The sequence below is a fragment of the Ascidiella aspersa genome, chromosome 2 (genome assembly GCF_963924565.1).
Source record: "Ascidiella aspersa chromosome 2, kaAscAspe10.2, whole genome shotgun sequence".
Taxonomy (NCBI): Eukaryota; Metazoa; Chordata; class Ascidiacea; order Phlebobranchia; family Ascidiidae; genus Ascidiella; species Ascidiella aspersa.
Genome location: NC_139448.1, coordinates 1,250,702 through 1,266,123, shown reverse-complemented (window position 1 = coordinate 1,266,123; position 15,422 = coordinate 1,250,702). Strand labels below are relative to the sequence as shown.

Genomic DNA, 15,422 nt, shown 5'->3' with positions numbered 1-15,422 from the left:
CTGGTATCGGTATCTAGTGTAAGGCCGCAGCTCCAGGTCCGAATCGGTGTGAGAACGCTCCTCCACGTTATTTGTGGCAAATACCAGCTTCTCGTAAGGAACTTGTGACGCCGACGGCGCCGACAGACTCCGGTACAACCGGAACCCGGTCAGGGGCCCGTTGGGGGCCAGGGGGAGTCCCCAGGTGGCCAGGACGGTCCTCGGGCCCGATGACGTCAGTTTGGGATCGGGTTGACCGCTGGGTGGTGCTGTCATTGTGACGACACTCGCTGGAGCTCCGACGTTGCAAGCTTCTGTGACGTTGGACGTGATGACGTCAGTAGTGACGTCACTGCTGTTGTAGCAGGTTCGGATCCTCATGTGGTAAGTTGTGTCCGGTGTGAGGTTACTGATCACATGACTCATATTGTGACCAACCGGGATGAGAATAAGCACTTGCTCGTCGGATGAGACCGCCGTAATTGTCGGATCTTCCTCATCTTAAAAATAAGGTAACCATGACAACCATAAAAACAACGACATAAAACAAATCATTTGGTCACAAATAGAGACGCAGTTAAATTTAGTTGATTTTATTTTACAGTGCACTAATCCGAACCTCTAGCGTTGATCTCTCTTCTCCTTCTCTTATAGTCACTCGGGGTCGTGATGGTGGTTGTGTCGCCCAGGATTAAATGCGGTCGGTCTCTCTGCAACACGATCTCGTAATAGAAGCCTCTGACGTCATCAACACCTGTTGTATTGACGTCACCGGTTGTAGTGACATCACCGGTTATATTGACGTCATCCCCTAGTTTCCAGTCAGCCTTGACGGAGGTAGGTCCTAGTACTTGTAGGGTTGCCAGCGATACTTTTGTAGGCACGAGTAGAGGAAGGTTTACTTGGTGAGTCCGACTCATCCCGAACCCAGCCTCGTTGAAAGCTCCGAGCTGGTACTCCAGGGACGCCCCCTTCTCCGAAACCGAGTCTGTGTACGACCGGATACCAGCGTCGCCAGAGTGGATCAGTTGCCATGGCGACTATAAGTAGTTAGCAAAATAAGGGTAAAATCAATAAAAAATGTTTTCATCAGCAAAACAAATAGAAGTGAGAAAATGATTAACAACCGTCGAAGCAACACGTTTTTGACATCTGTCAATTACTTGTCACTTTGGTAGTTGTCAATCACCTGCGCAATACTCACACTGCGCACGAGTCCTTCACTTGACCCTCCAGTTTCTCCTGCGAAGCGACGAAGAAGCCTGGAATAAATATGACGTCACACATCATCATTCAATAACAATTGGGAGGATACGCGCTGTACTTAGGGGTTATATTCACCTGTACTCATGTATCACACCGTTTGGTTTTTCCGGTTCTCCCCAGTACAACTCAACCGTTGTGGAGTTAAGCGGCAGTGACAAGGGGTGCTCCCAAACGCCGGTAGGTGGCGCAGCGCTGGTGCGAGCACTTGACTGAATTCCGTATAAATAAGGTTGCAAAGTTGTTTATGTTAAGTTTTATAATCTAACAACATCCGTTTATGTTTATCTTCGTACTTAACTAGTTTTTTGGGGGCTAAACAACAGTTTGAAAGCATCATTCTGTTTGGGTCTTTCCGCGATGGTGTTAAGGCGCCGGAGGTTTCAATACTATGTTTGCCTTTTTAAATCGACATGACCAAGTTAAACCACTCTGAATTTATGTTAAATTTTATAATCTAACAACAGCCGTTTATGTTTAGTTTCGTACTTAATTGGGGTTTTGTACAAAGTGGTTCTGTTTTCGCGTGGAGCCCATTTTCATGATGGTTGTAATGCATGCAAAATAGCAATCAATTACAGAATTAATTATTTTATTTGAAAAAAAAAAAGGTAAAGTGACATGTTGTGTCCTCCTAATAAATGTGGGTCATTCTGCCAAATATGTTGCGCCCAAAATTGTCGATGCATGTTGTTATCTTATCATCAATCTGTAGTGAGTTACCTCTGCACTGTTGGCGCACCCATGCGAAGTGCAGGCGGTGATTATGTAGCTGTGCAATGAGTAAGGTTCCAAGGGTTGGTGTTCGAACCTCAGCTCGTCCAATGACGTAGTAGTGGGGTGAAGGGTGAAAATCGTGCCGACCTTGGTGTCATTCAGGATGTATCTGTAGGAAAATAAATTGCCATCCATTTAAGCAAAACGAAGGTTACGTATTCGGTTTCATTGCTACTGAGTTTCTACATAGAAATAAAAAATATTTTAACATGACTTGAGCCAAATATTTTTTTTTATAAAAACATGAATTGAGCCAATATTGCTTCGTTTATCCCAGCGTTGGAACAGAAATTCGTCAATGCTTGAAGCCGTAATGTTATAACATCAGGAGTATTATTTTGGTAGTCTTTAACAAATTTAAGCGATTTCATAAATAATTCGGATCCTAATCAAATAAATTCTATAACTGAGAAAATACGAACTAACACAAAGTAAATTAAATTGACCGAGTCAAAGTGTTCTTTAAACTTCCTTCCATCGTCAATTATCAAATCACATTCCTTTTACTCACTACAAAATCAAACTTATCTCACTTCTGGATAAAACCATTAGGTCTCGGTGGAGGCAACCACGTGACCAGGATGCGATACGGTTCAGTGACCAGGAGTCGCGGACTTGGAACAAGTTGGGGGATTCCCTGGACACTTGTGGCCCGCACGGGGGCGCTACGCGTACATCCGGCAATTGTGCAAACCTGTGAGAAAAAAAGTTGTTGAGTGGGAAGATGTGTAAAAGGTTGAGTGGAATGTTAAGTGAAAGTTGAGTAAAAGGTTGAGTCAAAAGTTGAGTGGAATGTTAGTTTAAATTTAAGTGAAAAGTTGGGTCAAAAGTTAGGTTGAAAGTTTTGAGTGCAAATTTAAACGTAAAGTTAAGTGCAAAGTTAAATAAATAAATTGCAACTTATTTGTGGTGTCATTTAAAATAAAAAAACAGCGTTTTTTGGGCTCTGCATGAAGTCTGCTTAAATTAAACAAATAACCTTTATGACGTATTCATACCTTTATGACGTATTCATACCTTTATACGTATTCATACCTTTATACGTATTCATACCTTTATACGTATTCATACCTTTATACGTATTCATACCTTTATGACGTATTCATACCTTTATACGTATTCATACCTTTATGACGTATTCATATTCTCTGTAGGAGAGAATATCGTATGAATCGGTGTGACGCAACGCATGACCGCTCCAGATCTCAAGGTCGTCACGCAAGAGTGCGTACTCAGTGATAACGCCTGGAAATTCACATCGGTTCGCGTCAATCAAGTGGATCGTTATGAAGCAACAGTTAACGCGGTTTCTTTATTATTACAATAAACTTCAAAAACAAAATCATATCAACTGAACTATAGAAGCGTGGACTTAACGTGAGCTAACAAACAGTTATATATTGCAACCTTTGTGTATGTCTGTGTGGGTATAGTTATATGATTTGATTTGCTAGACTTCATGCTGAAACGACACAAAAGTCTAGTTAATATGAGCCAGAAAACGCGGAATGCAAATCGTAGGGCTTTTTTCATGTGCCTCAGAGGACATTTTTGTACAAAGAAGCAAATTGTGGTGCAAGTGAGACCAGGTCTATAACGCAACCTTTGATGATAGTTCGCGACGACCTCAGACAACTTATTCAACAAAAATACCATGAAACCAACTACATTGGAGGAAATAAGCACATTCTGTTCTAGGTTTATCGTCTGCGAGAATCAACAAGCGAGGTTAAACCACTGCGAACCAACGTGAACAACTCACCATTGGGTTTTCCCGGGGGAAGCCACGTCAGCGTTATCGTGTCGCGGTCACGTGACGTCCACTCAGGCGCGATGACGTCACCCGGGGGAGCCTGGGGGGTTGTGACATCAGAAGGGTCGCTCTCCCCCAGCCCCGCTTTGTTCTCGGCGACCACTTTGTACTGGTACTTCGTGTGGGGCTCGATCTCTTGATCTGCGGAAAACAAATGTTAACTACAATCCTTATATATTTTTTAGTGTTTCAAAACAATGCAGGTTTGAATTTATGAAAACAGGCGTGTAACTTAAGCCAGGGCTTCGGAGTCGGACCCGGGTGGTTGCTAAAACTCCGCAGCCCTGCTTAAAACTAACTATAATATCAATAAAAAGTTTTGTTCTTTGTTAATCTACAATATTTTACTTATCTAAGTTTGCGAATTGTGACCACTGTTTAAATGGTTTCTTATTGAATATTTACCTGTTACAACCTCAAACTGTTTTAATGTTAGCCAATAGTCGAATGATTTATAGAAAACCACTTATTTCATTTAAGCATGTGTAACAATAAAAATAACCTTGGAAGGAAAATACTGTCGGAGGTCCAGAGTAGATGACGATGTATGACGTAGGACATATGTCGTCATCACGTCGAAACCGTGACGTCATCACGGGAGGTTTGGTGCGAAAGCAGTCGAAGTATTCTCGATCGAAATCGCATCTGTGACAAAGAAGTTAAGAACAATGGTTGCTTATTATGTCGTCATTAGAGTTATTGTTCTTTAACAATTTGTTGTGGTTCAAAATATGCTTCGTCATCGTGTTTGTTACGTCATTGTTGACCTCACCTGTCGCACGCGGCGAACATTGACCTTCCCAGGGGGCACAGAGTCCCCTCCCCGCAATTCTGGGGCATTGTGACGTCAGAGAGTGACGTAGTAGCTACGTCAGCGCAAGTTTCAGTGGAAGGATCGAAACCGACGCCATTACAACAGGATTGGTGGGAGGCGATACGGTTCACTGAGCAGCAAGTCGAAGTTTCGCTTTCGGGGATTTTCGGGTAAACCTAAAGGAAGGAATTTCAATTTTAGCTCATTGGATTCTAACCACGGAAGTATTTTTACCGTGGCCTCATTGGATTATTATCGCACCAGTATTTTTACCTTGGCCTCATTGGATTAATATCGCACCAGTAATTTTACCTTGGCCTCATTGGATTATTATCGCACCAGTATTTTTACCTTGGCCTCATTGGATTATTATCGCACCAGTATTTTTACCGTGGCCTCATTGGATTATTATCGCACCAGTATTTTTACCTTGGCCTCATTGGATTATTATCGCACCAGTATTTTTACCTTGGCCTCATTGGATTATTATCGCACCAGTATTTTTACCTTGGCCTCATTGGATTATTATCGCACCAGTATTTTTACCTTGGCCTCATTGGATTATTATCGCACCAGTAGTTTTACCTTGGCCTCATTGGACGTCTCATCTTTGCAGCAGATGGTGGAATTGGTGATGACGTAATGCAAGCCGCAACACGTGTGGTTGGTCGTGACGTCATACTTTACCCCCTCGACGGGACCGCCGCAGCACTGCTTCTCATTGGACAGGATCTAGGGGCGGGTTGTAGGCGTGGTCACACAAACGTATTTGTGAAGAAATGTAGCTTTACATTTATCAAACATTGATTCACCAAATAAAACGATTAGTTTTTATGCAAAATTCTTACTGTACTTACTTTTTATCAGTTTACCTATTTATCTTCCTGACATTAAATTTATCGCAACATAAATTATTACAAACACTAATTAATTTTCACCTCTCCCCCACAACATTGAGATCCGAACGCGTCATGAAGTTCACCATGGCAACAAATCTGCAAGCCATTGTTGAAGTAGGGGACTCCCCCGCAACATGCGTCACCAACTCCGACCGCGACCCTATCCTCGGTGGGGTCAACACAACAGCGCTCATTGGACGTGACCTGGGGTCAAAGGTTACACGATGACCCGGGGTCAAAGGTTACACGATGACCCGGGGTCAAAGGTTATACGATAACCCGGGGTCAAAGGTTACACGATGACCTAGGGTCAAAAGTTACATAATGACCTGGGGTCAAAGGTTACACGATGACGTGGGGTCAAAGGTTAGGTAATGACCTGGGGTCAAAGGTTACGCGATGACCCGGGGTCAAAGGTTACATAACGACCTGGGGTCAAAGGTTACACGATGACCCGGGGTCAAAGGTTACACGATGACCCGGTGTCAAAGGTTACATAATGACCTGGGGTCAAAGGTTACACGATGACCCGGGGTCAAAGGTTACACGATGACCCGGGGTCAAAGGGTACAGTGTGACCTGGGGTCAAAGGTTACACAATGACCTGGGGTCAAAGGTTACTCACCTTCAAATACCTTCCGCCACAACATCGGTGGTTCCCCTTAAATTCGTGAAATTTCCCGCCGCAGCAAACGTCACTCGGGCTCCCTCTAACGGCGATGTAGTTGCCATCGCAACACTCCTTAGAGCTCATGACGTCATGCAGTTGATCAGAGCAACAAATCTAAGAGAAGTTTTTTATTTTAGATAGGAAATGATTGTGCTTTAGTCAATAAAAACAGCAAAATGGCGTATCTACCCTTAAAAAAACACATAATCGTGGCAGGATTTCACAACTTTTTGCTGATGTTGGCAAAAATTGTATTTATTTTTTTGTTTTTAAACTGATTTTAATCAAGGATTTAAACGTTTTGTTTTCTGTCTGACTAACAACTCACCTGTTTCATGGGATCGTAGCACTTTGTCCCACAAACCCTCTCGCCCCTGGAGCACTTTACGTAGATGCAACTTGGTTGCTCAACCTCAGGTCTGTAACAGTGTCAGTTAGAATTATATGACGGAAAACTATTTGAAATATTGAAAACATGTTCCGCTTGAAATTTCCAACAGTTAACGCTCGATGCTTAACTGAAAATCATTAGACAAGCAACAGAAACAAATTAGAATAAAATCTATTGAAAAATTATATTTTCTTCTGAATGCCAAACTATGCACATCAACATTAATACTGCAATATACTGCGTTGTAAGCCACACGACAACATGCAAGTATTGACTAAACAACAGTTACCATCGGAAATCCTAATGGAAGTCATTCAGCCTTGCAGGAAAAATATCTAAATACCTTTTTTTCTGGCGCCCGACTTTATCCTTTAATTGGCAGACTTATTTAGGTTAACCTGCGTTTTACTGGTGTACAAACCCAAAAGTTACAAACAGTTACGTTCATGCAATATTTTAACAACAACACCAAATAACCTCGTTGAAACTTCTTCATTGCTTTTGTTCCTTTCGATGCAAGTAAAGAAAAATATGGCGGTATATTTATTTTAGGTTTAGCAACTTTATTAAAGGATAATAAGCGATCACTAAAGCATTAACGTTGCTGACTTGTAACTTTCCCAAATAAGGAGTCATTAGTTCAGGGTTCAAAAGTTCAGCGGTCATTAGTTCAGGGGTCATCAGGTCAGGTATGATCACAGTCGACTCACATCTCACTGCACGACAGCAAGGTTCTCCTCTTCAGCTGGTAGCTCCTGATGATTCCGTTCGGTAGCGAAGGTTTGTCCCAACTCACCGACACACTGCGGCTCCCAAGCGTCTGCGGCAAACATCAGGTCACTGTTTGTTAGCGATGCACCAGTAACACATACGTCGTATGTAAAGGGGTGAAAAATGGGTGGGTTTCGCAATATACAACTCCCACTTAAATATGTGCACTTTAAATGACAGTTTGGAAGTTCTAATTTTCCTTTCTCGTTACAAGCGTTACAATGCAGTTTAAGTTGTTCGAAATGTTGGTTACATCGAACTCACCCTTATTTTCGGGGGTTTTATTCCCGTTGCCATGGTTTCCTTTGTGGTTGCTTGAGTTATGTTGCTCACTGCGCATGCGTAGACGGTACAAGCTTCGATCTAAAATTCAAGGTTATTAGTTTAAATTACCCTTAGACAAACAAATATTAGAAATATTACACGATTGGCCATTATATTACAAGTGCTGGCTGGAAGTTGTCTTTTTTAAAAAGAAATTTTTTATTAAAATTGTTTCAGTAACTTACGAAATTTAAGAAAGAAACTATAATTAAAGAGAGATTAAATACTGAAAGATGTGGACGGAGCATCTCTGAACTATCTTGAGCCCTCGTAGCGAAACAAAAAAAAGGTTAAAAACCTTGATGTCGTAAACCGTGTAAGGTTTCAACCGATCGATGACGTAGGATGATGCTTCGGTAAGGTTGGTTCGTATGGTGACGTCATCAATAATGACGTTGTAGTCGACGATCTTCCCGTTGGGTTGGTTTGGGGGGAGCCAACTGACCCTTAGCTTGGTGGGGCTGAGGGGGTAAACCACAGGACGACCCACTCCATCGGGGGCTGCGGAATGTAAAGACGGGATGTTGTAAACAAGTCATTTTGAAATTACTTAAGTCCAAGTCAAATCATTTCGAATAAATATTAAGTCAAGTCCGAATAAAGTCAAAAATAGGACAAGTCAATTTAATTGAAGTCTTTGTCATAAAACTTTAACTATCACAGTTGGTAAACTGTTTCGATTATCAGCAATAACCCAATACCACAAAATGAAACATGTGGCACGCAAATGGTTTATGTGCAACACATAAAATAACGGAAGATGACGAGGGGTTAGCGGGTTACAATATATCCAGGGGAATCCCCAATCATTATTGGGGGTAAGTTGACAAATAAGCGACCGCTCAGGTTAAATTTAGTCAGGAAAATAAGATTTATGTGGAGAAGGTTGAAGTGCTTAGATGGGTTGCAATCGGCGACCCCTTTGTTAGGGGCTCCAAATCACAGCTCGGGAGCCAAACCAGGCTCAACGATTTATTTATTTTGGCCAGCGGCAAAAAAAAGACTCCTTTGTTTGAGCCATTGGCTCTCAAGTCCTTTCCTGGTGGTCCGTTAGAAGGTTTGAAAGGGTTCTCGTATTTTATACGCCGATAAATTATATTAGGAAAATTTTTCTTTTTTAAATTTTAATGTTAATATATCTTTTGACAGTTGGTGTAAGATAAGTATAGATGTTTAGAGTAGCAAAGGGAATGAGCATTTATTGTGCTGGATATTTTTCAATTTTCCCTGTTTGAAACTTTCAAGGGGTCGCCATTATTTCCACTGGTTTAAACATGGGCAAATAACATTCAGGTTCAGTTAAGGTTTTTCAAATTTATTCTTTACTTGTATAAAGTTTGGGAAATAACCTAACGGGAAATGCCCGATGCGATGCTGTGATTGGTCAAAACAAACCTCCGTCATCAGTTGTGTCCGTGATGACGTCAGAAGTGACGTTATAAGCTCCGTTATCCACTGTGACGTCAAAATGGTACGTCGTGCCCGGATGTAAGTCACCAAGTTGCCATGACGTCACGTTGGAAGCTATTTTGATGACGTCACCATCATTGAGTGTGGAGTTGTAACGGAGATAATATTGATGGACTTCGCCCTAGAGTGTGAAGTGGAAAAAAGTTAGAAAGTTTATTAAAATCCACCAACTAACGCTTGTATTCGTTCAAGGTGACGTAGATTGTGACGAGTTTGACGTAAACAACGTCACGAACTACGTCACATTTAGTTTATATGAACGATGGACCTACTTTATAAATAGAGAAAGAACGAAATTAAAGGTCATGTTTCAAACAACTTCGCATTGGATTTGTTAAAATTAAATAAACAAATAATTATATAAAGTACTTTATATAAACAACAAAAATTAAACAAAAAAATTAAGGTTTGTAAATAAACATTTTAAACAACGTAGAATAATGATTGAGGTCAACAAAGATTTCTTTCCGACCTGGAGTTGTTGTAGCGATGGCGGAACCCACCAGGCGTATACTGAAGTGTGGTTGTGGACAGCAAGTTGTAGAATGGCTGGGTCGGTCGGGAATCCTGCCAAAGTCGTCACTAGAGTCGCCTCACTCGAGAGAGAACCTGGGAATCAACACGCGGTTGGGTTGTTAGTTATATGGAGGAAGTGTTGTAGATGCTTATATCAAGCACTTGGTTTCGGTGAGTAGAACCATTGATAATACTTGGTTGATTGCGCTCGTTTACTCCGAGGTGTTAGAATATTCCAACAAAAGTATATTTGATTTTACATTTATCTCGGAAATCTTTTATTCAGAAAAAAGTAAGTAAAGAATATTTTCCGAATACAAGGATACTATCTTATGGCACATTCGTTTATGCGAAGAAATGTACCCTTCTTGGTGTAAGAACAACCCAGCAAGAGTTTTTTTATCTTAGACATTCAGTAGTAAATAGGTTTGTGTATAACTCTCAATGTTTCGCACCTTGTGAGTTGAAGACGGCCAGTCTGTACTGACAAGTCGTGTACTTGGTCAAACCTCGGTCTTCGAACATCAGATCCTCCCCTCTGTACATATTCTCACTCACGTTAATGTAAGGGGCACTCCCCTCAACCAGGGGCTGACGCAAGATTGTTCGACTCAGTTCGTAGAAGATTCCTGGAAGTAAGGAAATATTGAAACTTTGGGAATTTGATGGGTAAAGGTTGGATATCAAACTCCAGCCTGATTACTCGCCACGCTTATTATCATGTTTATAAACTGCGTTTTCATTCAAAAAGGGCAAGTTTATTTATTTTTTCCAGGAAGGGCGAAAAACTACAAACGCCGTATTTAGAAATTCACGGAATTTCAGGCGTTTTAATGCAAATATTAGATTTTCATAAAATCAAGATATTTCTCATCCTAATTGAAAGTAATAGAGTCTTACATAAATATTTCGTTTCACTGCAATACGAGAGTTTGAATAGCAAACATCGATGCTTTATAAAATAAACCAAGCCCAATTGTGAACATAAAGAAACAAGATGCGATTTCTCAATGATTCATGTTAAGATTAACAGTGAGCTTGCTAAACCGCGTGTTTATTTAAGTACTTTATGACCTATTTAATTGTGTGATCATTCTATGACTTGCGGTCAAAGGTCGCTGAGCACATGGTGCCTTGACATTGTAGTTGTCCTTACGGCAGTTGGTGTTACTACCTTGTCGCGGTAGGAGCTCATTTTGTTAGTTACTTGTAAGTGTTTGGCAATGATGTTTAACTTACTGATTCTGTTTCTGTTTTATTAACATTGTTTTGTATCATTCTATTTGAATAAGGAATCCACTTGTTTAAGCCTTCGCGTGTTTTAATAAATTCCTGTACGTGTACACATCCATAAGTTTTCATGGTAGCAGAGGATGGTTACAGGAAACCAGTTGTAAACACACAAGATGGCAACAAGTGCAAAGAGATCTCCACCAAAGTTTAAAGACGACTTGCCTTATTCTGCATGGAAGAACAAGGTACAAATGTGGCAGCTTGTCACGGGCGTCGTCAAGAAAGAACAAGCAATTATTGTTCTACTGGAGGGCCTAGAGGGCAACTCGAAAGCGGAAACGGCTGTTTCGCAATTAACGCGCGAGGAACTACACGCAGAGAGTGGAATGTCCACGTTGATTGGAAAACTCGATGCAGCGTTCAAAACGGAGTCTGTAGATGATGCGTACTCTACATACACCAAGTTTACAAGGTTTGACAAAAGTACTGATATGACGATGATTGACTACATTCTAGAGTTTGAACATTTATCGCATAAGATGACGTTTCACGAGATGGAATTGCCAGATACAATTCTTTCTTTTAAACTGTTGGATGGCGCAAATTTAAATTCTAAAGAACGGCAATTGGCTTTAACATTTGCAAGTGACCTTCGGTTTGAATCGATGAAATCTGCTTTAAAACGCATATTTACCGAAAGCCTAATTGCTGATAAACCGTCACAATGCATTGATGTCAAAGAAGAATCTTATGTAGCCAGTAATCCAAAACAACGAAAAGGTTTCGATAAAAGAAAGTTTAATCCTATTGATAAGTTTGGGAAAATATCTAGATGCGTCATATGTGATTCTAAAATGCATTGGGCGGCAAAATGTCCTCACAAAAGTTGTAATACGTATATTTCTTCTAATGATGTTTCAGACGATGAAGTCAACATTGTGCTATATTCAAGTGTTACCAACAGTTGCGTAGCTGAAACCTACAAGTCGGCAGTTATAGACACTGCTTGTTGGAAAACTGTCTGTGGTGAACGGTGGCTGCGAAATTATTTACGTAATTTACATTTCAAGTTTAAACGTGACGTTAAAATCACTCCTTCGCGTACAGTTTTTAAATTTGGTGACGGAAGGAGAGTCATTTCCAAATCCCAAGCCCTAATTCCTGCTTGTGTTGGTGGAAAATTGTGCAGCATTGACGTTTCTGTCGTCAAGAACGACTTGCCCCTGTTTCTTAGCAGGTCGTCACTTCGGAAAGCAAGTGCTGTACTTGATCTTGCTCGTGGTCGAGCAACAATGTTCAACAACGACGTTGAACTCTTTATGTCGTCTAGTGGTCACTACTGTGTTGATGTTTTTCCGAGGAGGCACAAACCTGGTGACAACCACTTCCACGATCGGAAGACATGGAGAAGCCCTGGCAATTAGGCCAGATCGTCGTGCCCAGTAAGAGCGGCTCCTAAGGTCAGCGAACCTAGTAAAGAGCACACTAAACGAGTTGTGCGTGTAATCAGTAAAATCACAGATGCAGCGCAGTACGAAGACTGTGGTGAATGTCCACATCTCGCCAATGATGAGCGGAATCGATATTACTTCAACGCGTGTAAAGAATGCAAGAAGGTAAAAGGAAATATATCCAATGGTTGGATGCTTCGCCCAGATGATAAGTACGGTGGTCGTCGAGCGACAGATGAGTTCGTCAACATATCATCGGGTTCTTACTTTTCGTCCGTCAACTTGAGGTTGATCGGTTGCTGTGATGGTATACGAGGGAGCCAAGGTACATTGTTGTACTGACGGCCCTATTGTGCGTGTCACATCAACTCAGTAAATGAGTTGGGTGTTGGGACGGACTGTTATGTTTCTATTCTTGCGTTTGCTATACATTGCCGAGTGTTAGTTAATCTTTCTATTCGTTGCGATTCACTTTAAAAAAAAATAACAGTGAGTTTGTTAAGATTAACAGTGAGCTTGCTAAACCGCGTGTTTATTTAAGTACTTTATGACCTATTTAATTGTGTGATCATTCTATGACTTGCGGTCAAAGGTCACTGAGCACGTGGTGCCTTGACATTGTAGTTGTCCTTACGGCAGTTGGTGTTACTACCTTGTCGCGGTAGGAGCTCATTTTGTTAGTTACTTGTAAGTGTTTGCCAATGATGTTTAACTTACTGATTCTGTTTCTGTTTTATTAACATTGTTTTGTATCATTCATTCGAATTAAGGAATCCACTTGTTTAAGCCTTTACGTGTTTCAATAAATTCCTGTACGTGTACACTGATAAAGACTTCAGTATCGGATCGGATCCATAAGTTTTCAATTCAAATTACCGGGCCCGTTCGGGTACTTTGGTGGTTTCCACTGAACGTTGACGTGTCGTTGTGTGATTGGTGTAGCGATGGGCGGGTCAAGGTCACGCGGAACAGCTGTCAAGGTCATAGCGGTTGTGGTTGGGCTTTCGGTGCATCCCCCGCTGGTGCAAGCGATGATGGAGATCTGGTGAAAACAAATTTTTACAAAACACGTTCAACACCCAGGATGTTGAACATTTATATAATCGTGAACTGATCTGTGGCCCAGCTCCTTCAGGACATACTGACCAATTATAACGGCGCAATAATGTTACAGCGGTGTATTACATTACTGGTCTAACGCATATTTTTGTTTTTTCATTCATGATTTTTATATGACGAAAACTATCAATTGATCAAAACATAACAACCCGTAACAAAACAAGACACAATCAACTTTTCGCCATTTTTTAAATGCTTGTTGTTTTTCAGGCGCGAGTTATTCTGGATTCAGTTATTTAGGGACGACGTGGAAATTGAAGAAAGGGAAGGAATATTTACAACAACGCAGAAAGTTGAAGAGTAGGAACTGACGCTTTTATATAATGGCATACCGCTACACTATCATTTAGTACAAAAAATAAATATTTTACAAAAGCATTTTATTGCCATCATTATTTTTCTTGACTTTTTTAATTTAAAAAACAAACAGTTGAATTGAACTTAAAAAAGCAAATCAATTCCTGAAAAACAAAGAAGTGATCAACGTCATCCGTTCCACTAATTACCTCATATTCGGTGTAAGGAACAAGATCGGTGACGTTCCTCGTTGTGATTGTTACGTCACTAACAACGACGCGCGGGTCAGGGAATGAGATCTCGAACCGCTCCAGGGGTCCGTTGCTCTGCACAGGTTCGCTCCAATCAACTTTTACCGTTTCGGGGCCCAAAACCTCCACCAGGGGCGCTAGAACGCCGGCTGGTCCTAGATAAAACGTGACGCCATGATTAGTGAGGTAATAATGGGGAAATTGTTGTAATGTTGTTAAAAATTATGTTTGTTGAAAGTTATTAAAGTATTTTTCTTCGGTGGTTGAATTGCGAATAACAAACAGACAAATTATCTACAAAATTGTTTAGTTTTAGCAGAATTAGCATTTATTGTTTGCAAATGAACTTCTACAATAAATCTCATTTAATCTTCTTCTCACCTGAAACTGAATAAAATAATTTAAAATTGAAAGTGACGTTACACTTACTTCCGGGTCTGGTTCTCACGGCCGACCACGTGCTCGGGGTATTCCCCCCCGCCAGGGTTGAACTTATGACCCTGTACTTGTATGACGTGTAAGGTCGAAGGTCAACGTCCTCGTCGAGGTATCGAAGCGCTTGGGAGGGAACAAACGCTCCGAGGAACTTGATCGCGCTGCGGAACAATGGGAACAATTGAAACAATGGGAGTTAGTAGTAGTAGGAGGAAAAATAACAAAGGTGTGATAAGAAGAAAATAAGAAAAGAGAAGGATAAAAATAAAAGGAAAGAGGAGAGAAGAAGGAAATAAGGAGGTGGATAAGAGAAGATAGGAGAAGATGACGAAAAGGAAGAGGTAAGTAAAGATAATGGGATAAGGAGGACATGATCAGGGAAGAACAGGAGAAAATAAGATGGGAAGAGAGGAAACGAGGAGGTCCGTAAAGAGGAGACGATAATAGGATAAGAAAAGACTAACAGGAAACAATAAACAGAGAAAAAATAGATATTTTTATCTGTTTAAACCGCAAGGAATAGAGCTGATGAGAAAAGATGAGAAAGAGATGATAAGGAGGAATAGGTTTAACGAACAGGGGAAATTGATATGAGATGAATGTTTATTTGATTAAACAGCGAGGAAGCCCATGCTTGTACATGGAGTTCCTTTAAAGCAAAGAATGCTGATAGGTTTCCCAAAGTCAACTAGATCCTTGAAAGTCATTTTGGCGTTACAACTTGAGTGTACAGATAATCTGTTCCACCCAAGTGCATTTAACCTTTGTCAATTTATAACTTGGTTCACAATATTACACCATGGGCCGAACGTCACCGTTAGTTGTATATATTGTAGTGTGCAAGATTCAACACTGAACCAACCACATGAAATTTACGTTTAAACTTTATTGCTGAGTGGAAAAATGTTTTCACACATCAGAAAGGTGTGTGCGCCCTTTGTGAGCGAAT

At 40.9% G+C, this 15,422-nt stretch overlaps 1 protein-coding gene across 1 annotated transcript in view; it reads right to left on the bottom strand.

Moving 5' to 3' along the window:
• Positions 1-15,422, bottom strand: part of LOC146163041 (usherin-like) — a 49,677-nt gene that overhangs the window by 11,754 nt on the left and 22,501 nt on the right. Inside the window, exons 35-58 of the mRNA XM_083382803.1 lie at positions 14,468-14,634; positions 13,997-14,193; positions 13,248-13,413; positions 10,143-10,316; positions 9,644-9,780; positions 9,097-9,292; positions 8,000-8,202; positions 7,642-7,740; positions 7,317-7,426; positions 7,084-7,113; positions 6,544-6,634; positions 6,171-6,329; positions 5,585-5,749; positions 5,232-5,378; positions 4,605-4,822; positions 4,335-4,477; positions 3,782-3,973; positions 3,146-3,264; positions 2,553-2,713; positions 1,966-2,128; positions 1,321-1,454; positions 1,184-1,241; positions 599-1,019; positions 1-479 (exon numbers count right to left, since the gene is read on the bottom strand). Of these exons, the coding sequence (XP_083238929.1) occupies positions 1-479; positions 599-1,019; positions 1,184-1,241; positions 1,321-1,454; positions 1,966-2,128; positions 2,553-2,713; positions 3,146-3,264; positions 3,782-3,973; positions 4,335-4,477; positions 4,605-4,822; positions 5,232-5,378; positions 5,585-5,749; positions 6,171-6,329; positions 6,544-6,634; positions 7,084-7,113; positions 7,317-7,426; positions 7,642-7,740; positions 8,000-8,202; positions 9,097-9,292; positions 9,644-9,780; positions 10,143-10,316; positions 13,248-13,413; positions 13,997-14,193; positions 14,468-14,634 (4,129 nt within the window). The remainder of the gene's footprint in view (positions 480-598; positions 1,020-1,183; positions 1,242-1,320; positions 1,455-1,965; positions 2,129-2,552; positions 2,714-3,145; positions 3,265-3,781; positions 3,974-4,334; positions 4,478-4,604; positions 4,823-5,231; positions 5,379-5,584; positions 5,750-6,170; positions 6,330-6,543; positions 6,635-7,083; positions 7,114-7,316; positions 7,427-7,641; positions 7,741-7,999; positions 8,203-9,096; positions 9,293-9,643; positions 9,781-10,142; positions 10,317-13,247; positions 13,414-13,996; positions 14,194-14,467; positions 14,635-15,422) is intronic.